This window comes from Coregonus lavaretus (assembly GCF_964263955.1).
Source record: "Coregonus lavaretus genome assembly, chromosome: 12".
NCBI lineage: Eukaryota > Metazoa > Chordata > Actinopteri > Salmoniformes > Salmonidae > Coregonus > Coregonus lavaretus.
Window position 1 is genome coordinate 38,969,870 of NC_139999.1, and position 25,146 is coordinate 38,995,015.

Sequence of the window (25,146 nt, forward strand, 5' to 3'; positions counted from 1 at the left end):
ATTATTTTGCAAGGCACTGTACTTTCTGAAAGCACTGTATGTTGTGTGGTCTATGCAGTTTATTAGGCTACACTTCTCACAGGGTGGTGAAAGTGCAAAGTAATGAGCTTGATGCTCCTTTCCAATAAATATTGACGGTCTTATTCTAATGACAGGATGATAGATGCTTGGCTGCAGTTTGACAAATAAAAATAATCTCGCTTTTTTGTTCATAATAATATCATAATTTAGGCTATAGGCTACCCGCACTGTATCTGCAAGCTGTTGGCTAGAGCGCATGTGCCAAGACCAAGTAGAAGGAATTGTCCGTAGAGCCCCGAGACAGGATTGTGTCGAGGCACAGATCTGGGGAAGGGTACCAACAAATTTCTGCAGCATTGAAGGTCCCCAAGAACACAGTGGCCTCTAACATTCTTAAATGGAAGTAGTTTGGAACCACCAAGACTCTTCCTAGAGCTGGCCGCCTGACCAAACTGAGCAATCGGGGGGGAGAAGGGCCTTGGTCAGGGAGGTGACAGAGCTCCAGAGTTCCTCTGTGGAGATGGGAGAACCTTCCAGAAGGACAACCATCTCTGCAGCACTCCACCAATAAGGCCTTTACGGCCAGACGGAAGCCACTCCTCAGTAAAAGGCACATGACAGCCCGCTTGAAGTTTGCCAAAAGGAACCTAAAGGACTCTTAGACCATGAGAAACAATATTCTCCGTTCTGATGAAACCAAGATTGAACTCTTTGGCCTGAATGCCAAGCGTCACGTCTGGAGGAAACCTGGCACCATCCCTACGGTGAAGCATGGTGGTGGCAGCATTGTGCTGTGGGGATGTTTCTCAGCGGCAGAGATTGGGAGACTAGTCAGGTGCGAGGGAAAGATGAACGGCGCAAAGTACAGAGAGATCGTTGATGAAAACCTGCTCCAGAGCACTCAGGGCCTCAGACTGGGGCGAAGGTTGACCTTACAACAGGACAACGACCCTAAGCACACAGCCAAGACAACGCAGGAGTGGCTTCGGGACAAGTCTCTGAATGTCGTTGAGTGGCCCAGCCAGAGCCCGGACTTGAATCCGATCTAACATCTCTGGAGAGACCTGAAAATAGCTATGCAGCGATGCTCCCCATACAACCTGACAGAGCTTGAGAGGATCTGCAGAGAATACAGGTGTGCCAAGCTTGTAGCATCATATCCAAGACTTGAGGCTGTAATCGCTGCCAAAGGTGCTTCAACAAAGTACTGAGTAAAGGGTTTGAATACTTATGTAAATGTGATATTTCCAAATTTCAAAATACCTGTTTTTGCTTTGTCATTATGGGGTATTTTGTGTAGATTGATGAGGGAAAATAAGGCTGTAACGTAACAAAATGTGGAAAAAGTCAAGGGGTCTGAATACGTGTGACAAAACCATCAGAATTGAAAATGCAATGGAAACCCATTTAACTTGTATTCGGTACTATTACTATATGTATTTATTCAGTACATGGGAATTTAACCGCAAAAGTAATTTTTATGTGCACTACGTCATCACACACAGCCTTTTATCTGCAACAAGTCAATGTCTAGCTATCACAGAGAATCTTGTTAACGTAAGGACATATGGTCCGACAAACAAACCATGAGAAAGCTTTGCTAAATGCCAAACTATAGAAATCTGCAGTGTAAACACTCCAGCCCATTTCCTAGAGTGCTCAGGACCACCATTACATGAGTACAGATTGAAACGGACCGATACATTGAAATGCCCAAAAAACAGGTACATGACATAACACACACCCACAAAAATCAGCACCAGTTTTCCTTGAAGGCGTGCTGAGCAAGATGCTTCCCTCATCATCACAATGCCCCTGGGAGAGACTGAGGCTGGCGAACAGCAAAACACACAGGATGGGCATCACTACCTGCATCACACTGTGCAGAGATAATATATCAATGGCCAGCGCTGGCTGCATTATCATAGATAGCCAGGACTGATGGCTGGGCAGGCTCTGTGTGGTTACATGTTAGCACTGGTCAGCTACAGAAGCTCCCATCTGCTTCCACTATGCTAAACAAATGACCATTTGCCTGGATTGCGCTGTATTCTTCCCTAATTGGGCTTAATGAGCAGTTGAATATACAACAAGCCCTCATACACATTTTTCGTAGGTAACACAAGCAGCTTCTGTGTGTTGTTTGAGCTGCTTGTTTGTTACCGTTAAAAGCAGTGCAAAAAAATAAAATAAAAAACAGTTCACCGTTTGATAGGGAGATAAAGCATTGTGGGAGACAAAATAAAATATGTGAATGTAAAACAGGGGGAGGGAGGGAGAGAGAGAGTGAGCAAGAGAAAAAGAGAGAGAGAGATGTGGTCAAAAAAACATGCTGGTTTCCATAGAAATACATTCTCTCCACCAATCTGCATCCCTCCTTTCTCTGACTAATCTAATCTTGCTTAATATTTGTGTGTGCCTTTTCTTCTTTCTGTTCCTTTTCTGCATCATCACTGGCAGATTCTGCAATTAACCTGCCACAGGGAACAGTCAGTGCTAGAAATTAACCAGGGGCAGCATTATTAGGGAATCAGCAAGCCACTGACTAGTTGAGTCAATTACCAACCAAACCGCTGTTAATTTGGCAAAGCCATTATACGCTGCGCGGCAATAACAAAGACAGAGCCCCATAACATGCACACAACTGAGGAGGGGAGAGAGGGGAGGGTCTCCTCCACCTCACAGCAGCACACGCCATCGACACACTCACCGGAATACCAACCAGCTCTGATAGTCCAATAATATCAGCAATCTACGTTCTCCTACCATTCAGCGATTCAGCTCTGGTCTGACTGATCTCCACAGCAGTCTGAGAGGTAGACAAACTACTAGTCTCATTCTCAATCCCAACCTTTCTCAATCAGAGAGCTTTGTTTTCAATGGTGAAAACAGTCAGTTAGAATCCGGTCTGTGTTTATGACTGGATGAACGCATGAAAGAGGGGCTTGTCTCCAAGGAGACAGGAGAGAGAGAGGTGATCCCCTTATTCCGTCTGACACAGCAATCCCATGATAGAGCCACCAGCCAAGCACTGCCACTGCAGGAGGAGAAAAGCAGCCTATAGACTCAGGCAGCATATAGAAAGATATGGTTGGATAATACCTGGAGAGCGTTGCCGTGGCGTTACTCAAGGCAGATCAGACCTGCCACCACCTGTGACTGACGCCTATCAAGCAGAGAGGAGTTCGGCTGACAGACGCAGGTCAAGCTACAGTACTTACTCAGACTTGGCCAGCACTGTCAACGCCCTGCTGAAGAACCAGCCTAGAAAGGGCAGGTCCTGGCCCTGGAAGCCCGGCCGCGGGGGGTCTCGATGGGCATCCGCTCGCCGGGGCTTCTCCGGAGGCTCCTCGAAATTGGAGGTATCATCTTCGGCGCGGAGCGTCGGCACAAAGGGAGGGAGGGCTGCGGGAGGGGAGAGAGTGAGTGAGTGAGGGAGAGAGTGAGTGAGAGAGCGAGATACGCCGGGAAAGAGGCAACAGATTTAAAAAATGGGGGAAGTGAGGGGATGAGACGTGGCTGTAGCGCAGCAACTCGCGCGCGCGCTCTCACACACACACACACACACACACACACACACACACACACACACACACACACACACACACACACACACACACAATCAATCTGTCTCTCCCTCCCTCTCTCACACACACTCATGCATTGCTCTCTCCTGCCTCCCTCCCTCGATCCCTCCCTCCCTCCCGTTCATACATACGCTGTAGTGTCTCCCTCTCTCTCACTGCAGCAGCTCGGGCTAATCAGCTGGAGCCACAGCCGCCAAAGCACAGCCCTATAGCCTAGCGCTCTAGCTGCTCTGTTCTGCACACACTCAACCATTGACAAGCCCAGCCCCATACATTTGCACAAGACACACACACTCCTGCATTTAAGACACACACCAATCACACCATCTTACAGTAGTCTTTAACAGCATTTGAAAGCAGAGGCAGTATTTAGATTCACTAACGTTCCTTTGATTAGCATATTTGACAAATAGCCCATTAAGCTGACGGGTGAACAGCCACCCAGGTCACATCTGATCTGATAGACAATTAACAAAACATCCTGATGCTGTGTTTTAATGTCAATGAAACAAAGGAGCTCTATGATCAAGTGCTTGGACACGTGACTCAATTTCTTACTGAATTTAGCAACAATTTTCTTTCTATCAGGGTCCACACATCACAGCTCTTTCATGAAAGGAAAGATATTCCAGTAGATCCTCTTCCAGATATAGAATTGTCCATAGTAATTCTAATTCCAGCCGTTCATCTATTTACCCTGACAACAATCGGAAATTGTGAGCATCAAATGAGGCAATTTGCCATATCTGGTCAATCAAAGGCTCTTGCATTCTTCTCATGACATTCTCATGTTTCAATGCTATTGAGTGATTCTGAGCTCTAACACACAAGCGTTTCTCTCATCGATATATTCCCTATATCCAGCTTTTCCCCTGCTCTCCTGAGGATCTCACACACACACAGCTGCTAAACTCTCCTCAACATCCCCCCTCTGGAGTGAGCTGGCCTCCTGCCAGACCGTAGCCAATCTTATTTTCTCACAACTACTGACGCCACTACTACTCTGTGTGTAGTGTACTGTGTACAATATTTGTTTACTTTAGTAGTTTTGGGAAGAACGGAAAGCACTTGAGTGCTGTATTTCAAGTGTGTGCATTCCATCAATCAATTGATCAATAAGAAAGGGCTCTTCAAGCTAAGTACTGAAGTAACCTAAATATACTGTATATCCAAAAACTGTCTTAGTGAATCAACCACCAAGGTAAGTGGAAAATTGTCAGCTTTTAGTTTGAGTGAACTATCCGATTAAACCAAATCAAACCCTAGTTTTTCTTCAATGGTGCTTCTCCACCTTGCAGCGCTGGATAGATAAGACACACATTCATAAACAAGGGGAGAGGTGAGAAGGACCATGATCAGCTTGTAAGCAGGGTCGTATTCATCAGGGCACTCAATGGAAAAGTTTGAAAACGTTTCGCAACGGAAACCGAAAATAAACGTTTCTTTTTGGACAAGTTCATTTGTTTCCCCATTTGGTGCCTAATGAATACGACCCTGGTCAGTTAGGAGGGGGCCAGGGCTCACCTTGTCTCAGGTTGTTCCAGTCCACAGTGGAGAAGAAGGGGTGACAACGGAGCTCCTCAAAGCCTAGCCGCTCCTGTGCTCCACAGAGTAGACTCTGAACCAGGTCTACAAAGTGCTTACTGCCCTTTGGCTCCTGGGGGAACCTCAGAAAACGCTGGGAGGAAACGATAGGGACAGAATGCAATGTCACAACGGTCTTAAACATAGAATTTAAATAACTCTGTGGCAGCTTAAGTTGTCAAGAATCACTAAATGTTTTGAAATGACTACTGTAGTTGGTGTAAAATTGCTACGCCTATGTTCCTTTTAGACTGCCTGAAGAGATAGCGGACAGCCTCATACATAATTTGTCAGGTAAAAAAACAAAACAGCACTATTACTTATTTCAAAGCGTTTTATATCCGTCCATTTTCCAGATTCCAATAAAAATGACAAACTTTTTCAGGATATCAGTTCTTTATGATTCCAAATATTTTTCCAGATTTCCAGACCAGTGCAAGAAGTATCAGACATACTGTTAGATATAATAATGGGACCTACCTGGAAGTTCATGATATTGTGGGTGGTCTTGGTGGCGGTGCCATCGGTGAAGGGAGACTTCATGTAGATCATCTCGTAGGCGATGACTCCCAGTGACCACCAGTCACACTCCAGGCCATAGCTACACTGGGACCCCCCGTTCACAGCCCCCAACACCTCAGGAGACAGGTAGTCCTGTGTCCCAACAGGTGCCCTGGGGGTAAACACCTGCAAAACGGCCATCTCAGTTATACTCACCTCTTTAATAATCTTTACAATAATCAAAGTTATTATGTGGAAGTTATAACTGCTATTGCATTATGTTATAACCCAACATTTGAGTAGTAATCAATCCCTTGCACAGGTTTCACATGTTGTTTCCTTGGAGCCTGCAATTTAGTAGTTAAATGTTAGTTTTTTCAGCAACCTCAACGTGAAAAATAAGGAATCCTCTTTAGTATATTCATTACCTTTGGTATTCACAATTGTGTCACTGTCTGTTGTGTGAGCTTTTACCTTTTTATTAGCAGTGAGCTTGGCAGCTGAACCAAAGTCTACCAGCTTGATGTGCCCAGTGCGGTCAATGAGCACATTCTCTGGTTTGACATCTCTGCAACAGGAAACACGTCAGGAGGATGTGAGAGAATGCAGGAGAAAGCGAATGGAAGGACAAGGAGGAGCGAGACAAAACTATTTGACCTAAACCCAGGTGAGAGATCTTACAAAGAGCAAGTATGATTTTGCTCGTCTACCTGTAGTGTACTAACTGTATTTGAACCTTGACACTACCAGTCACGCTGTTATTCTGGGATTCACATTAGCGGTACAGAGGTGTGCAGCACATTTGAGTGTATTAGAAGTGTGGAATTTGGAAGTCACCTGTGGACAAAGCCCATCTGATGCACAGCATGGATGGCCTCCACCAGTTCGGCCAGGTAAAACTGGGCCATGGCCTCATCAAACTGCTCCTCATATCTGTTCATCAGGGCCATCAGGTCCCCACCCGGGAGGTAATCCATCGCCTTACAACACACACATGGAAATCAAACACAAAGACACACAGCCATGTGCATAGTACCATGACAATCATGTTATTAGACAGACAGGAACCTGTCTTGCAACAGCCTGGCCAAACAGCTTCATGTATTTTGTGTTTATTTCAAACCAAGCAAAAATACAAAAGTATCACCACGCCACATTGCAGACAACACAGTTTCTCTGGTCATTGGTCACATATTTTTTTTTTTTTCTTTTTCGTTTTTATATATTTTTTTCTTTTCTTATTTTCTTTTTTATTTTCTTTTTAGGGGGGGTAGAAGGATTACTTTATCCTATCCCATGTATTCCTTAAAGAGGTGGGGTTTCAAATGTCTCCAGAAGGTTGCAGAGTTAAAGATAAGATAAAAATGTAATAAAAAATACACAGTGAATAACAAATAAAAATAATGAGTAAAAATAACATGGCTATATATAGGGAGTAGAAAATAACAAAGAAACAGTGTCTAATTAATTCTACCAGTGCTGCCGTTGTTCCATACATTCTAAATATAAACAGGAAGCAATAAAGGCAGCAGCTACCAGTAGGGGTGTTAAAAGTTCAGTGATGAGGAGCATACCGCAGCGCATGAATGGTCGGGGATTCTGAATGAACAGCAGCATTCTAAAGAGGTTACCTAGCAACAGGGTACTGAGAGACACTTTGGAGCAGTCTGACACTTGGGTAGAGATGGATTCTTTGTATTTTCACAGGGCTCAGTATGGAAGTGTAGGCAGAGATCAGAGCTGGGGGTGGGGGCTGACTGAGCTGAAGCAGACATGGAAAATTATTTCTTTCTAATTTAAGCCACTCAGTTCGCTTTCCGAGCAGCAATGCATTGCTCACTTGGCATTTGTATTGGATTTTCTACTCCCACTAAATTCCCAGGAAGAATTGGACAGAGCGTTCCAGCCTAGATGGAGTACAGTGAGGGAAACACACAATATTACTTCATTAGATAAAGTGGGGAAAAAGCATCTAAAAGGCCAACTTTTTGGCAAAAGGGACACATTTGGGATTTAGAAATTGAATTACATGCCACAAAATTGTAAGAGTAGCGTTAAAGGCATTTTTATTCACGTTGTTACTTAATATGCATGGATTCTATTACTGTGCCATAGTAGGGAGAATTGCCCCCAATAAAGATTGCTTTTTCACAATGGTCAGACCCTTTGGCTCAAAAAAGTCTGCAAAGGAACAAAAATTAAACCAATGAACGGTCCTTGAACAAATTCAATTTTACTAAGGTTTATCAGCCCAATACAGAATATGGTACATGACGTCATCTACTGGACATCTGAAGTATAGCAGTGGAGCAGTATAACACTGTAAGTAGGAATATGTTATAGCAACCCGGGCTCTATTTAGATTGACAGAGCGCAATAACCATGATCAATTAAATTAAGTATGGATATAAATGTGGTCCCAGGCCAGATTGAAGTATAAAACTGGCCGCTTTCAGCCCTAGGGCCATAGATTGCCCACCTGCTGTACTGACCCCTAAACAATCTGAAATCTGATTTGTTCCCAGCCAAATTGCCGTGTTCTTAATAAGACATTTCTGTGAAAGCAAGGGCGATGGAATGTTTTCGAACGAGAGACGAGTGGCCATGGCCATCATTTTCAGCGTTGTATAGGGGCATTCTCGCTAGTAAAATCTATAGATTTTGACAAATTGTGTTAAATGTTGATATTGCATTGTGGTGTCAATAAAGCAACAAATAACCCATAACCTATATATATCAATATTGTTACCAGGTAGACATTGTCCTGGTCCTGGAAGGCGTACAGGAGCTGTGGGATCCAGGGGCTGCAGCTCAGTGCCAGTATCCTCCTCTCCTCCTCATAGAACACCTGAGGGAGGAATGGAACGTCAGTTACAGAGGAATGGAATGCACCTGCCTGTCAAACTACAATTCAGGAAAACACAAACGACAGATATTTTCCAAACATGGTACAGTTTCCACAGATTGACTCCTCAGTCAAAGGTGAATACTTACTTCCATTTAAGTTGAATTTTCACAGTCTCTCTTCGACATCGATGCATGACAAAGTGAAAATGTTATGACTTACATGGAAGTTAGGATTCGCCCCCACAATTAATAGCTATTTTTGGGGCAGAATGAAAAATAGTGTAGCTTACATTTTCTTTGGAGCGCAGGCCTGCCTTCTCCATGACCTTCAAGGCACACACATCTCCCGTGGATCTTTCTCTGACCACCTGTACTTCAGCGAAGCGGCCACGTCCAACAACCCCGCGCTTCTCAAAGTCCCGCAACCCAGGCTGCAACTCATGTAACTCTGACACCACCTCAGAGACTGAGGGTCACACACACATACACAGTTAAACTTTAGTAATTGAGTATTCGAACAGACGTCAAAGCTCGATCTTTAACCAGAGATCAGTTTTTCCCCAAAAATACTGTCAAACTATTTTGTGCAATGTGCTTTGAGGCTGCCCGAACATGCAAGTGTAATTTTGTCTAGAAGACAACGTTAACTTAATTTGACTCTAGTGTTCCATTTGTACATGTGCATTTGCGGGGCACAACAAAAAAGAAACCAAGACAAGCATCGCAAGTTCTTCTCCCTAAATTCCCTTTCCTCTCCTTGTCTCATTCACTGAACTGCATTCTGACCGCTCCCTAGACACACACATACGTGCTGAGTGCGTACACAAGCTCCTGTTAGGCCTACAGAAAGAAATGCCGTTAAAAACGTTATCTAACTGATGGGATACACAAGCTACATTCCTTGCCAAATGATGACAGTTCACAAATTCAAAATGGACTTGTTGATTGAAGTAGGAAGATATGTGTTCCAACAACGAGCTGCAGTTTTGGACTAATTGCGTCCTGTCTATTTTCCGCTTAGGCTACTTTGCAAACTGCTAGTGCCATTTAGAATGGGTTAGCCTATAACCCCCCTAAACATAGACAGGTTCGACACGGAAAATACGCAAAAACATTAGTATGATAAAGACAAAAACTATATTGTCATCAGACTCATAAAGCATAGGCTGTTATATTACATCATGTTTTTTTTACTATAAAATAGGTGTCTTGACTGTGATAAGGGCTCAGGAAATAAGAGTGTCTTGACTGCTAAATTAACAAATCAAGGCTATGCTATTGCACAGCAATAGGCTTCTACAAGCAAGCGCCACTGCTGAGGTTTTGAAGATTGTTTTCCACAATATGATATAACCAGTTGATATTACGGTTTCAATAAATTAATCTTAAATGGCACTTTCTTTGTTATTGACTGAATATATATGGGCCATGTTATCTGTAATGGGGCGGCAGGTAGCTTAGTGGTTAAGAGCATTGTGCCAGTAACCGAAAGGTCTCTGGTTCTAATCCCCGAGCCAACTAGGTGAAAAATCTGCCGATGTGCCCTTGAGCAAGGCACTTAACCCTAATTGCTCCTGTAAGTCGCTCTGGATAAGAGCGTCTGCTAAATGACTAAAATGTAAATGTAAAATGTAATGGTTATGATAAATTAGGCATTGTTGCGCACTGTTGTCATAGGCCTATAGATAAAAGCGCACATATTATTTTACAGTGCTGGCTTTGTGTTCTAAAAAATATATATATACACACTTGAAAAAAAATCATACAAGTACTCTAACAGTCATAAAAATGTAAATGCCCATCCCTATTAAACATAGGAGTGGAATAAAATGATATCCTTTACTATTAAAACATTTTAGTAGTAAAGGATAGATGCAAATCAAATGCTTACACTTGTTGACAAAGTTGGCCACATTTTCTATCTTCATCAGGTCTGGGGAAGAGCACTCCTGGTAGAGAAGGAGCAGAGCATCCAACAGCTCCTCCCGCGTCACACTCACCCCTCCCTGTAGGCCATGGTTGGTGATCTTTCCCTGGAGTTTTAAAGCAACAGGGGCATACATGAATCATTCTCATCAATTCAACGAGGCCTGCCAACCACCATCTCAGACCTTGCTGAACCTTTATCTGAATTTAACTGTTGTTAATTAGCTAAGTAGCTATATTAGTAGCTAGCTAGTTTATAACCAAATGATTAGGAGTATGTACACTACCGTTCAAAAGTTTGGGGTCACTTAGAAATGTCCTTGTTTTTGAAAGAAAAGCAATTTTTTTATCCATTAAAATAACATCAAATTGATCAGAAATAAAGTGTAGACATTGTTAATGTTGTAAATGGCTATTGTAGCTGTAAACGGCTGATTTCTAATGGAATATCTACATAGGCGTACAGACGCCCATTATCAGCAACCATCACTCCTGTGTTCCAATGGCACGTTGTGTTTGCTAATCCAAGTTTATCATTTTAAAAGGCTAATTGATCATTAGAAAACCCTTTTGCAATGATGTTAGCACAGCTGAAACCTGTTGTGCTGATTAAAGAAGCAATAAAACTGGCCTTCTTGAGACTAGTTGAGTATCTGGAGCATCAGCAATTGTGGGTTCGATTACAGGCTCAAAATGGCCAGAAACAAATAACTTTCTTCTGAAACTTGTCAGTCTATTCTTGTTCTGAGAAATGAAGGCTATTCCATGTGAGAAATTGCCAAGAAACTGAAGATCTCGTACAACGCTGTGTACTACTCCCTTCACAGAACAGCTCTAACCAGAATAGAAAGAGGAGTGGGAGGCCACGGTGCACAACTGAGCATGAGGACAAATACATTAGTGTCTAGTTTGAGAAACAGACACCTCACAGGTCCTCAACTGGCAGCTTCATTAAATAGTACCCACAAAAAAAAAGTCTCAAAGTCAACAGTGAAGAGGCGACTCCGGGATGCTGACCTTCTAGGCAGAGTTGCAAAGAAAAAGCCATATCTCAGACTGGCCAATAAAAAGAAAAGATTAAGATGGGCAAAAGAACACAGACACTGGACAGAGGAAGATTGGAAAAAAAGTGTTATGGACAGACGAATCGAAGTTTGAGGTGTTCGGATCACAAAGAAGAACATTTGTGAGACGCAAACCAAATGAAAAGATGCTGGAGGAGTGCTTGATGCCATCTGTCAAACATGGTGGAGGCAATGTGATGGTCTGTGGGTGCTTTGGTGGTGGTAAAGTAGGAGATTTGTACAGGGTAAAAGGGATCTTGAAGAGGGAAGGCTATCACTCAAGATATTCAATATCAGTAAGTTATACTAAATATTAACATTTCATATATTCGAGGGTAATAACATTCAATCTGGATAATAACACAAAACAAATTATAAGACTAGAGAAATGTATCAACAAATATTACAACAACACGCAACACCCAAACATGACGGGAGATAAACGAGGAGAATCAATCTCCAAGAGAAAACGCGACTCCTCGACTGATACAGAAGATTTATGCTTTTCACCATTGGGACTGGTAAGTGTGGAAAGCGACTTGTTGAAGTCAATAAATGACAAACTGGGCATACTACAGTTGGTCAGTAATGATGTAAAAGAGTTGAAGGTGAGTCTTGAAATGAGTGACGGAAAAGCTGTGATAATGGAGAGCGATACAAAAAAACTAAAAATAAAGTAATGGTTAAAAGCCTAGGTAAAAGACTTGCTGGCATGAAAATAGGCATGAATTATCAGTTCCCGAGGGAGATTGCAGAACGGCGCAAAGTTCTGTACCAAATCTTCAAGGAAAATAGACCAAAAGGGAAGCGTGTTGCTCTTGTTGTCGATAAACTGTATATTGACAACCAAATGTTCCGCGACACAAAGACTACTCCATGGCTATTCTGAAAGTTCTAATAGAGGAGTCGAATAATGGAACACCCAATACTAGCCATGGTACGGATTGTAATAATAAAGCACATTTATAGTAGGTATAGTATTCTATAAAAAGGGAAAAGACGGTATTACAAGTAAAGATAACAAGCAAAATAATACATCTTCAAATACAACTAAATTAGAACATAAGTACTCAATCAACATAGTGGAGATTAAAACATAGCAAACAGAAGACATAGAAGGCACAGTATGTGGGTATGTGTGGATGAATTGTGATGGAAGGTGGTGTGCGTTTTTGTGTTTGAATAAGTGTGGCTTTAAGTGATTGAGAAAGGAAATGGTTGCATATCCCAGAACCAACGTGTGTCTGTGAGCAGGGGTTGTGAGAGAGAGCTTTCAATGTTGTGCAGATGAGGGATATACATTTTAAAACATAGTATACATCTAATTATTTATTTTTTATTGTCCTATCATGATGGAACGATCCCCAACCCTAAATCCTAGACACCCACCTGAGCAACCCATACACCAAAGAGAAGTCCCCATCTATTTTATGGACCTGCTGTGAGTTGACTATATGCAGCCAAAACAAAAAAATAAATGCGGTCAGAGACCTACTTGAGCAGCGCCGCCCCTCAAGATTCTGAGCCTGCCTGGCAGGGTTGGTCCTACAAAGCCAGAGCCCCCTGATGGGAGAGCATAATATACAAGGAAATTCTCAAAAGCTTCTAATGACAACCTTGACGACCTTGTACCTAGCCGGTGGGGATTCCGGTGGGGTACCTTTAACCAGGTAGAGGCAGTGCTGGCAACACTGGCTGCAGTAACCCATGGGGAGGGGGTCACACTCGGACAATAAGAGAGGGGGCTCAAGTGCCATAAAATAATCAAAGGTCTGACTGCACGGAGATGCTTGGGGAAAATGGTTACAACGGGGGACCAGAGTGTTTGTGTCTCAGGTGAAGAGGGTGGATCTGATCTCCATCACCTAGGACTTGACATATATTAAATAGATTAATCAAATCTCACATTGTTGTCAATTTTTGCTCAATCTTGCATGCTTTCCCAAACAGCTGTAACTGTATATGCATTCGTATATGCATTCGTAAATCAGGTCCTTTCTTGAGTTGGGCTCTGGGATGTAACAACCGTTGAGCATCTGATTTTATGGTTGATTGTGGAGGAAAGGGGTTGAGTGTGTTAGAGTATGTGCATGTGTGTTTATTCCACATCTGTTGCAAGGGGGGTAAGGATGTTAGGGAGAATATAGGATGAACCACAATAACTGTTTGCAACAAAACAAAAATCCTATGCATGAACTGCCAACATTATTACGCATATTAATTGATAATGCTGGAAAATAAGATATGCAAGATATTTGAATAGATATATATTTTTGAGGTGAGAGCATTGGAAATGCTTTTGGCGGTTGACCTGCTTCTGTTTTGTGGGTGGCACTGTGTGCTGTTTTCGATGGAAGGGTCCTGGCCTCTCGGGAACTTGTATCTCATTAAGGTATATGGTGAAATAAGTATAGCCATTTATAATTGTAATGGCTTAGCAGATGATAACAAAAGAAGAACAATATTTACATGGCTCAAAGAGAAGGAATATAATATCTATTGTTTACAGGAAACTCATTCAACAATTCTAGATGAATGTGCAAATTGTCCAAACAGATACGCAAGGTAGATTATTTTAAATATGTTATTGGACCATAAACAGATATGGCTCATCAACCTTTACGGACCAAATAATGATGATCCACACTTCTTTGACAATATATATATAATAAATTATCAACCCTGCAAGCAATTCAAGACTCTATTATTATGGTGGGGGATTATAATACCGTTTTAAATAGCTCAATGGACCATAAAGGAAATCACACTACAAACAATCACCTCACGCTCTTATGGAAATCATGAATGTCATGGATGCATTAGAACTAGTAGATACAGTGGGGAGAACAAGTATTTGATACACTGCCGATTTTGCAGGTTTTCCTACTTACAAAGCATGTAGAGGTCTGTAATTTTTATCATAGGTACACTTCAACTGTGAGAGACGGAATCTAAAACAAAAATCCAGAAAATCACATTGTATGATTTTTAAGTAATTAATTTGCATTTTATTGCATGACATAAGTATTTGATCACCTACCAACCAGGAAGAATTCCGGCTCTCACAGACCTGTTCGTTTTTCTTTAAGAAGCCCTCCTGTTCTCCACTCATTACCTGTATTAACTGCACCTGTTTGAACTCGTTACCTGTATAAAAGACACCTGTCCACACACTCAATCAAACAGACTCCAACCTCTCCACAATGGCCAAGACCAGAGAGCTGTGTAAGGACATCAGGGATAAAATTGTAGACCTGCACAAGGCTGGGATGGGCTACAGGACAATAGGCAAGCAGCTTGGTGAGAAGGCAACAACTGTTGGCGCAATTATTAGAAAATGGAAGAAGTTCAAGATGACGGTCAATCACCCTCGGTCTGGGGCTCTTTGCAAGATCTCACCTCGTGGGGCATCAATGATCATGAGGAAGGTGAGGGATCAGCCCAGAACTACACGGCAAGACCTGGTCAATGACCTGAAGAGAGCTGGGACCACAGTCTCAAAGAAAACCATTAGTAACACATTACGCCGTCATGGATTAAAATCCTGCAGCGCACGCAAGGTCCCCCTGCTCAAGCCAGCGCATGTCCAGGCCCGTCTGAAGTTTGCCAATGACCATCTGGACGATCCAGTGGAGGAATGGGAGAAGGTCATGTGGTCTAATGAGACAAAAATATAGTTTTTTGGTCTAAACTCCACTCGCCATGTTTGGAGGAAGAAGAAGGATGAGTACAACCCCAAGAACACCATCCCAACCGTGAAGCATGAAGGTGGAAACATCATTCTTTGGGGATGCTTTTCTGCAAAGGGGACAGGACAACTGCACCGTATTGAGGGGAGGATGGATGGGGCCATGTATCGCGAGATCTTGGCCATCAACCTCCTTCCCTCAGTAAGAGCATTGCAGATGGGTCGTGGCTGGGTCTTCCAGCATGACAACGACCCGAAACACACAGCCAGGGCAACTAAGGAGGGGCTCCGTAAGAAGCATCTCAAGGTCCTGGAGTGGCCTAGCAAGTCTCCAGACCTGAACCCAATAGAACATCTTTGGAGGGAGCTGAAAGTCCGTATTGCCCAGCGACAGCCCCGAAACCTGAAGGATCTGGAGAAGGTCTGTATGGAGGAGTGGGCCAAAATCCCTGCTGCAGTGTGTGCAAACCTGGTCAAGACCTACAGGAAACGTATGATCTCTGTAATTGCAAACAAAGTTTCTGTACCAAATATTAAGTTCTGCTTTTCTGATGTATCAAATACTTATGTCATGCAATAAAATGCAAATTAATTACTTAAAAATCATACAATGTGATTTTCTGGATTTTCGTTTTAGATTCCGTCTCTCACAGTTGAAGTGTACATATGATAAAAATGACAGACCTCTACATGCTTTGTAAGTAGCAAAACCTGTAAAATCGGCAATGTATCAAATACTTGTTCTCCCCACTGTATATGGAGGCTTAAATATCCTGATCTAGTGAGAAATACATGGCGGAGACAATCAAGCTAGTCGTCTTGACTTCTTTCTTATGTCATTCTCGTTGGCACCAAAAGTTTAAAAAGTATTGATAGGGGAAAGAATGCGGTCGGACCATCATAATTAGCATATACATTACTCTTACTGAATTTCCACGTGGGCGAGGATATTGGAAATGTAATCAAAGCCTATTGGATGATAACTTGTTTTTAACTAGGACAGAGGAATTCATAACTGATTTTTTCCAACACAACATAGGTCCAGCAAATCCCCTTATTGTATGGGACACCTTTAAATGTGCTTTTAAAGGCCATGCAATTCAGTACTCATCTCGAAAACAAAAGCAATTTAGGTCAAAAGAGTCCATACTAACAAAGGAAATAGAAGGTCTAACAGAACAGACAGCAATAAAAACTGTAACAGAGGCTCAGAATAAATTAGAGGAAAAGCAAAAAGAAATGGAGAAACTTATTCAAGAAAGATCAAGTGTAATATATTATCATAATAAAGCAAACTGGATGGAATATGGGGAATAAAATGCAGCAAAATCTTTTTTAATCTTCAACATAGGAATGCTACCAAAAATAATTTACTGAAACTGGTTACAAATGACAGAGTCAACCATGATTCACCAAATTATATTTTGAAGGAGGAAACAAAGTACTTTAAGCATATGTTTTCGTTTCAGTCGCCTCCATCTCCTCTAACTGAAGCTAAATTGTAGAGATGTTTTTTCTATTGATAATGTAAAATTAACAGCCATACAGAAAGACTCATGTGAAGGTGAAATTACAGAGGAGGAACTTCTGGATGCAATTAAAGACTAAATCCAGGAATACTCCAGGGTTGGATGGCATACCAGTCGAGGTATACCAAACCTTTTTTGATATACTCAGAGGACCGTTATTATCATGTTTTAACCACTCCTATGTAAATAGTAGATTATCAGACACTCAAGAAGAAGGTCTGATTTCATTATTACTGAAACAGGATACAAGTGGAAAATATAAAGATCCAGTCGTTTAAAAAAATTGGAGGCCCCTTACACTTCACTGTTGTGATGCAAAAATTCTAGCAAAATGTATAGCTCACAGAATTAAAAAGGTATTGTCGGACATTATTCATTCTAATCAGACAGGTTTTTTACATGGAAGATATATTGGAGATAATATAAAACAAGTACTGGAAACAATAGAACACTATGAAAAATCTGGGAAACCAGGCCTACTATTCATAGCATACTTCGAAAAGGCATTTGATAAAGTATGACTGGGATTTATATATAAATGCCTGGAGCATTTCAATTTTGGAGAATCTCTTATAAAATGGGTTAAAATCATGTATAGTAACCCTAGGTGTAAAATAGTAAATAATGGCTATTTCTCAGAAAGTTTTAAACCGCCAAGAGGAGTGAAACAAGGTTGTCTACTATCGGCATTTCTATTTATTTTGGTCATCAAGATGTTAGCTATTAAAATCAGATCCAACAATAATATCAAAGGATTAGAAATCCAGGGCTTAAAAACAAAGGTGTCATTGTATCCTGATGATTCATGTTTTCTTTTAAATCCCCAACTTGAATCCCTCCACAGCCTCATAGAAGATCTAGATTCATTTTCTAACCTCTCTGGATTATAACCAAATTATTTTCTCTCTCGCTCTCCTCCAACACTACTCACTCTGCCCCTACACAGATGGTAATGCGCCGTCGCAACCTTCGCTCTCCCTCTCCCGCTACTGTCTCCTCTTCTATCCTATCATCTCTTCCCTCTGCTCAATCCTTCTCCCTCCAATCTCCTGATTCTGCCTCCTCAACCCTCCTCTCCTCCCTTTCTGCATCCTTTGACTCTCCATGTCCCCTATCCTCCCGGCCGGCTCGGTCCTCCCCTCCAGCTCCGTGGCTTGATGACTCATTGCAAGCTCACAGAACAGAGCTCCGGGCAGCTGAGCGGAAATGGAAGAAAACTAGACTCCCTGCGGACCTGGCATCTTTTCACTCCCTCCTCTCTACATTTTCTTCATCTGTTTCTGCTGCTAAGGCCACTTTCTACCACTCTAAATTCCAAGCATCTGCCTCTAACCCTAGGAAGCTCTTTGCCACATTCTCCTCCCTGCTGAATCCTCCTCCCCCCCCCCCCCTCCCTCTCTGTGGATGACTTCGTCAACCATTTTGAAAAGAAGGTTGACGACATCCGATCCTCGTTTGTTAAGTCAAATGACACTGCTGGTCCTGCTCACACTGCCCTACCCTATGCTTTGACTTCTTTCTCCCCTCTCTCCAGATAAAATCTTGCAACTTGTGACGGCAGGCCGCCCAACAACCTGCCCGCTTGACCCTATCCCCTCCTCTCTTCTCCAGACCATCTCCGGTGACCTTCTCCCTTACCTCACCTCGCTGATCAACTCATCCTTGACCGCTGGCTATGTCCCTTCCGTCTTCAAGAGAGCGAGAGTTGCACCCCTTCTCAAAAAAACAACACTGATGTCAACAACTACAGACCAGTATCCCTTCTTTCTTTTCTCTCCAAAACTATTGAGCGTGCCGTCTTTGGCCAACTCTCTTGCTATCTCTCTCAGAATTACCTTCTTGATCCAAACCAGTCAGGTTTCAAGACTGGTCATTCAACTGAGACTGCTCTTCTCTGTGTCACGGAGGCTCTCCGCACTGCTAAAGCTAACTCTCTCTCCTCTGCTCTTGTCCTTCTAGACCTGTCTGCTGCCTTTGATACTGTGAACCATCAGATCCTCCTCTCCACCCTCTCTGAGCTGGGCATCTCCGGCGCGGCTCACTCTTGGATTGCGTCCTACCTGACCGGTCGCTCCTACCAAGTGGCGTGGCGAGAAGCTGTCTCCGCACCACGTGCTCTCACCACTGGTGTCCCCCAGGGCTTAGTTCTAGGCCCTCTCCTATTCTCGCTATACACCAAGTCACTTGGCTCTGTCATATCCTCACATGGCCTCTCCTATCATTGCTACGCAGACGACACACAACTAATCTTCTCCTTTCCCCCTTCTGATAACCAGGTGGCGAATCGCATCTCTGCATGTCTGGCAGACATATCAGTATGGATGACGGATCACCACCTCAAGTTGAACCTTGGCAAGACGGAGCTGCTCTTCCTCCCGGGGAAGGACTGCCTGTTCCATGATCTCGCCATCACGGTTGACAACTCCGTTGTGTCCTCCTCCCAGAGTGCGAAGAGCCTTGGCGTGACCCTGGACAACACCCTGTCGTTCTCCGCTAACATCAAGGCGGTGACCCGATCCTGTAGGTTCATGCTCTACAACATTCGGAGAGTACTACCCTGCCTTACACAGGAAGCGGCACAGGTCCTAATCCAGGCACTTGTCATCTCCCGTCTGGATTACTGCAACTCGCTGTTGGCTGGGCTCCCTGCTTGTGCCATTAAACTCCTACAACTCATCCAGAATGCCGCAGCCCGTCTGGTGTTCAACCTTCCCAAGTTCTCTCACGTCACCCCGCTCCTCCGCACACTCCACTGGCTTCCAGTTGAAGCTCGCATCTGCTACAAGACCATGGTGCTTGCCTACGGAGCTGTGAGGGGAACGGCACCTCCGTACCTTCAGGCTCTGATCAGTCCCTACACCCAAACGAGGGCATTGCGTTCATCCACCTCTGGCCTGCTGGCTCCCCTACCTCTGCGGAAGCATAGTTCCCGCTCAGCCCAGTCAAAACTGTTCGCTGCTCTGGCACCCCAATGGTGGAACAAGCTCCATCACGACGCCAGGACAGCGGAGTCACTCACCACCTTCCGGAGACATTTGAAACCCCACCTCTTTAAGGAATACCTGGGATAGGATAAAGTAATCCTTCTACCCCCCTTACCCCAACCCCCCCAAAAAAAAAAAAAAAAAAAAAACATTTAAATAAAACATTGTAAAGTGGTTATCCCACTGGCTATAAGGTGAATGCACCAATTTGTAAGTCGCTCTGGATAAGAGCGTCTGCTAAATGACGTAAATGTAATGATAAATGTACTATATTACGTATTGTATCCCTAAAAAATAAAAAATGTACATTACCATGTAGTTTACCAATAAAATGGTCTGATGGTTATGTGGATATACTAAGAATAAATATCCCAAATGAAATAAATGATCTCACTCCAATAAATTTTAATAGAAAGGTAACAAAAATAGATAAGATCTTGCTACCATGGAAAGGTAAATACCTGTCTATTTGTCGGAAAATCACCCTGAATAACTCTTTAGTATTATCCCAGTTTACCTATTTGCTCATGGTCTTGCCTACGCCTAGCGAACAGTTTTTTAAATTATATGAGAAAAAAGTATTCCATTTTATTTGGAACGGCAAGCCAGACAAAATTAAACGGGCCTATTTTTATAATGAATATGAATTCGGAGGACAGAAATTATTAAATATTAAAGCATTAGACCTATCACTAAAAGCTTCAGTCATACAAACGTTATACTTAAATCCGAACTGGTTCTCCAGCAAATTAGTAAGATTGTCCCCATGTTCAAGAATGGCCTTTTCCCCTTTATTCAGATTACAACCTCACACTTTCAGTTATTTGAAAAGGAAATAATCTCCCAAATATCACTATTTCTAAAACAAGCCATAGAAAGTTGGTTGCAATTTCAATTTAATCCTCCAGAAACGACAGAACAAATAATGGTTAAACTCAAATATACTAATTGATAAAAAACTAAACAAAATTGACTAAATGTTTAAAAAAAGCTATAATCTTCGTAAATGATATCATCGGTAGGACTGGTGGAGTTATGTCGCACATGCAGCTAACAAAAACATATGGAAATGTCTGCTCTACCCAAAATTACAACCAAATAATTGCAGCATTACCGCAAAAATGGAAGAGGAAAGTGGAAGGGGGAAAATGTAAGGAACTTATTTGTCGGCCTTGCATTAAAGAACATAATTGGTTAAAGAAAACTGTGATAAATAACCAAGTATACCAGTTTCATTTAAGGACCAAAGGATTGACAGCCACCCCATATAGATTGCAAAATAGTTGGGAAGAGATTTTTGATGTACCGATCCCATGGCATAGTGTTTATGAACTGATACACAAAACGACGCCGGATTCAAAACAAAATTCTTGCAACCAATAGAATGTTATTTATATGGGGGATACAATCTTCCCAGCTCTGCAGATTTTGCTGTGAAGAGACCGAATCATTAGATCATTTGTTTTGGTACTGTCAATTTGTTGCTTGTTTTTGGACGCAGGTCCAGGAATGGCTAAAGGATTGCAATATTAACCCTGCAGATAGCATTACTGGGTGATCTGAAAAGTCATAGTCAATCGATCAATAATATTATAATACTTAGCAAAAATGTTTATTTTCAATTTACAATCTGTAGAAACAATGAGAATAGAAAGGTTCAGAACTTTTGTAAAACATCACAGTACAGTTGAAAAATATATGGCAAATAGAAATCCAATTTGGACGGTGTTAAGAGATAGATGGGTGGTGTTGAATGGAGTTGAAGGATGGGACTAATAACAACAATATAACTAATAATGTAAGCATACTGTGTCCATAATAAGTATATAGGTTATAGGTTGAGAGCTTTTGTGAAAGAGCACAGTTAGAAAGATATGGCATATAGAAGCAAACCGGATGGACATCATGAAAATGATCGGAGAGGTTGAGGGTAGAGGAAGTTCAGGAGTAAAAACAAACAAAATAGAATTATTGTAAAATTGACTGTGTCCATAAAATGTATATAGTATGTATAAGCTGGAAGTAGAGGCCTAAGCATTGTTGTTCACTAGTTTACTCCAATTAGGGAAGGGGTGGTGGGGTTGGAAAGTAATAAAGGAAAATATATTTTAAAAAAGGAAATGTATATGTATGTGTGTGTATATATATATATATATATATAAATATATATATACACATACACAGTGGGGAGAACAAGTATTTGATACACTGCCGATGTTGCAGGTTTTCCTACTTACAAAGCATGTAGAGGTCTGTAATTTTTATCATAGGTACACTTCAACTGTGAGAGACGGAATCTAAAACAAAAATCCAGAAAATCACATTGTATGATTTTTAAGTAATTAATTTGCATTTTATTGCATGACATAAGTATTTGATACATCAGAAAAGCAGAACTTAATATTTGGTACAGAAACCTTTGTTTGCAATTACAGAGATCATACGTTTCCTGTAGGTCTTGACCAGGTTTGCACACACTGCAGCAGGGATTTTGGCCCACTCCTCCATACAGACCTTCTCCAGATCCTTCAGGTTTCGGGGCTGTCGCTGGGCAATACGGACTTTCAGCTCCTTCCAAAGATGTTCTATTGGGTTCAGGTCTGGAGACTGGCTAGGCCACTCCAGGACCTTGAGATGCTTCTTACGGAGCCCCTCCTTAGTTGCCCTGGCTGTGTGTTTCGGGTCGTTGTCATGCTGGAAGACCCAGCCACGACCCATCTTTAATGCTCTTACTGAGGGAAGGAGGTTGTTGGCCAAGATCTCGCGATACATGGCCCCATCCATCCTCCCCTCAATATGGTGCAGTCGTCCTGTCCCCTTTGCAGAAAAGCATCCCCAAAGAATGATGTTTCCACCTCCATGCTTCACGGTTGGGATGGTGTTCTTGGGGTTGTACTCATCCTTCTTCTTCCTCCAAACACGGCGAGTGGAGTTTAGACCAAAAAGCTCTATTTTTTTCTCATCAGACCACATGATCTTCTCCCATTCCTCCTCTGGATCTTCCAGATGGTCATTGGTAAACTTCAGACGGGCCTGGACATGCGCTGGCTTGAGCAGGGGGACCTTGCGTGCGCTGCAGGATTTTAATCCATGACGGCGTAGTGTGTTACTAATGGTTTTCTATGAGACTGTGGTCCCAGCTCTCTTCAGGTCATTGACCAGGTCCTGCCGTGTAGTTCTGGGCTGATCCCTCACCTTCCTCATGATCATTGATGCCCCACGAGGTGAGATCTTGCATGGAGCCCCAGACCGAGGGTGATTGACCGTCATCTTGAACTTCTTCCATTTTCTAATAATTGCGCCAACAGTTGTTGCCTTCTCACCAAGCTGCTTGCCTATTGTCCTGTAGCCCATCCCAGCCTTGTGCAGGTCTACAATTTTATCCCTGATGTCCTTACACAGCTCTCTGGTCTTGGCCATTGTGGAGAGGTTGGAGTCTGTTTGATTGAGTGTGTGGACAGGTGTCTTTTATACAGGTAACGAGTTCAAACAGGTGCAGTTAATACAGGTAATGAGTGGAGAACAGGAGGGCTTCTTAAAGAAAAACTAACAGGTCTGTGAGAGACGGAATTCTTACTGGTTGGTAGGTGATCAAATACTTATGTCATGCAATAAAATGCAAATTAATTACTTAAAAATCATACAATGTGATTTTCTGGATTTTTGTTTTAGATTCCGTTTCTCACAGTTGAAGTGTACCTATGATAAAATTACAGACCTCTACATGCTTTGTAAGTAGGAAAACCTGCAAAATCGGCAGTGTATCAAATACTTGTTCTCCCCACTGTGTATATATATATATATATATATATATGCGAGAAATTAAAAAAAACATGGGGGATTGGAAGTGATGCAGACAATTACATTGATGGAAGTTACAATCTATCTGCAATATTAAAACTGACCTACCCCCTAAAAAAAAGGAACGCTATCACTCCATTTTGCAACGCCATGCCATACCCTGTGGACTGCGCTTGATTGGAGCCAATTTCCTCCTACAACAGGACAATGGCCCAAAGCACAGCTCCAAACTACGCAATAACTATTTAGGGAAGAAGCAGTCAGCTGGTATTCTGTCTATAATGGAGTGGCCAGCACAGTCACCGGATCTCAACCTTATTGAGCTGTTGTGGGAGCAGCTTGACTGTATGGTACATAAGAAGTGCCCATCAAGCCACTCCAACTTGTGGGAGGTGCTTCAGGAAGCATGGGGTGAAATCTCTTCAGATTACCTCAACAAATTGACAACTAGAATGCCAAAGGTCTGCAAGGCTGTAATTGCTGCAAATGGAGGATTATTTGACGAAAGCAAAGTTTGAAGGACACAATTATTATTTATATTAAAATCATTATTTCTAACCTTGTCAATGACTACATTTCGTATTCATTTTGCTATATTTCCTATTCAAACCCATTTCATGTATGTTTTCATGTAAAACAAGGACATTTCTAAGTGACCCCAAACTTTTGAACGGTATTTCTACTGTTGTTTTCATTATTCTCTCTTACTAGCCCATATATAAAGGCAGTACATCAAGTAGCTACACCAGGCAGCAATATTCACCTGCAGCAGGAGGTTGAGGCGGGAGCAGCGACTGGTCATGGGATCGAGAGACGCCAGATCTTTCACGCTCCCTTGATATTTGAATTTAAACATACTTACACCTTGACTCTTTCCTAATCCAACAGAGAGTGACACAACAGGAGCAGTTTTAGAATCACAAAACCAGCTGGTATGTTAGCTATGAGCGTAACAGCCAGAGTCAGCTAGTTAGCTAGCCCTGGATAATTCAAAACATTCACTTCCAGCAAACCAACAGAGATAGAATAAGAATGAACTTTCCAAAACAGTACGTACCTGTAATAAAAACGTAAGGTAGCCTAACTAGAAGTTAGCTAACGGACAATGTACTTTACAAAAACAAAACATTAGGGATCCTTCTGCGGTCCTGCAGTTGGTTTCACTTCCGGTCCACTTTCGAATTTTGCGCGTTCTCTGTTCGCCTCAATACGTCAACGCATCGTGCTCTCACAGTGCTCGTTCATTGGATCAAGGGTATCTAGTCCCACCCTCCTTACTTGGCTGACGCGCGACCCACGTGACAACACAGGGACGTAGAAAGGCTGGTGTTCGAAAGACGAGTGTTCCCCTTCTGTCTGTAAAGAAAATCACTCCGTCTGGTTTGCTTTATAAGGAATTTGATGTATAGCATAAAGTTTTTTTTTTTTTTTGGGGGGGGAGTAGATCAGCTTTAATATTGCAGATAGATTGTAACTTCCATCAATGTAATTGTCTGCATTACATTTACGTCATTTAGCATACGCTCTTATCCAGAGCGATTTACAGTTAGTGCATACATTATTCTTTTTCACACTGGCCCCCCGTGGGAATCGAACCCACAACCCTGGCGTTGC

General features: G+C 42.4%; 1 protein-coding gene across 1 annotated transcript in view; it reads right to left on the reverse strand.

Moving 5' to 3' along the window:
* cita (citron rho-interacting serine/threonine kinase a) overlaps positions 1–24,677 on the reverse strand; it is a 66,304-nt gene extending 41,627 nt beyond the window's left edge. Inside the window, exons 1-10 of the mRNA XM_084173235.1 lie at positions 24,590–24,677; positions 24,296–24,408; positions 10,432–10,573; positions 8,831–9,006; positions 8,443–8,541; positions 6,531–6,673; positions 6,168–6,261; positions 5,673–5,879; positions 5,133–5,286; positions 3,243–3,426 (exon numbers count right to left, since the gene is read on the reverse strand). Of these exons, the coding sequence (XP_084029361.1) occupies positions 3,243–3,426; positions 5,133–5,286; positions 5,673–5,879; positions 6,168–6,261; positions 6,531–6,673; positions 8,443–8,541; positions 8,831–9,006; positions 10,432–10,573; positions 24,296–24,388 (1,292 nt within the window). The 5' untranslated portion in view covers positions 24,389–24,408; positions 24,590–24,677. The remainder of the gene's footprint in view (positions 1–3,242; positions 3,427–5,132; positions 5,287–5,672; positions 5,880–6,167; positions 6,262–6,530; positions 6,674–8,442; positions 8,542–8,830; positions 9,007–10,431; positions 10,574–24,295; positions 24,409–24,589) is intronic.
* Between the last annotated feature and the right edge of the window lie 469 nt (positions 24,678–25,146).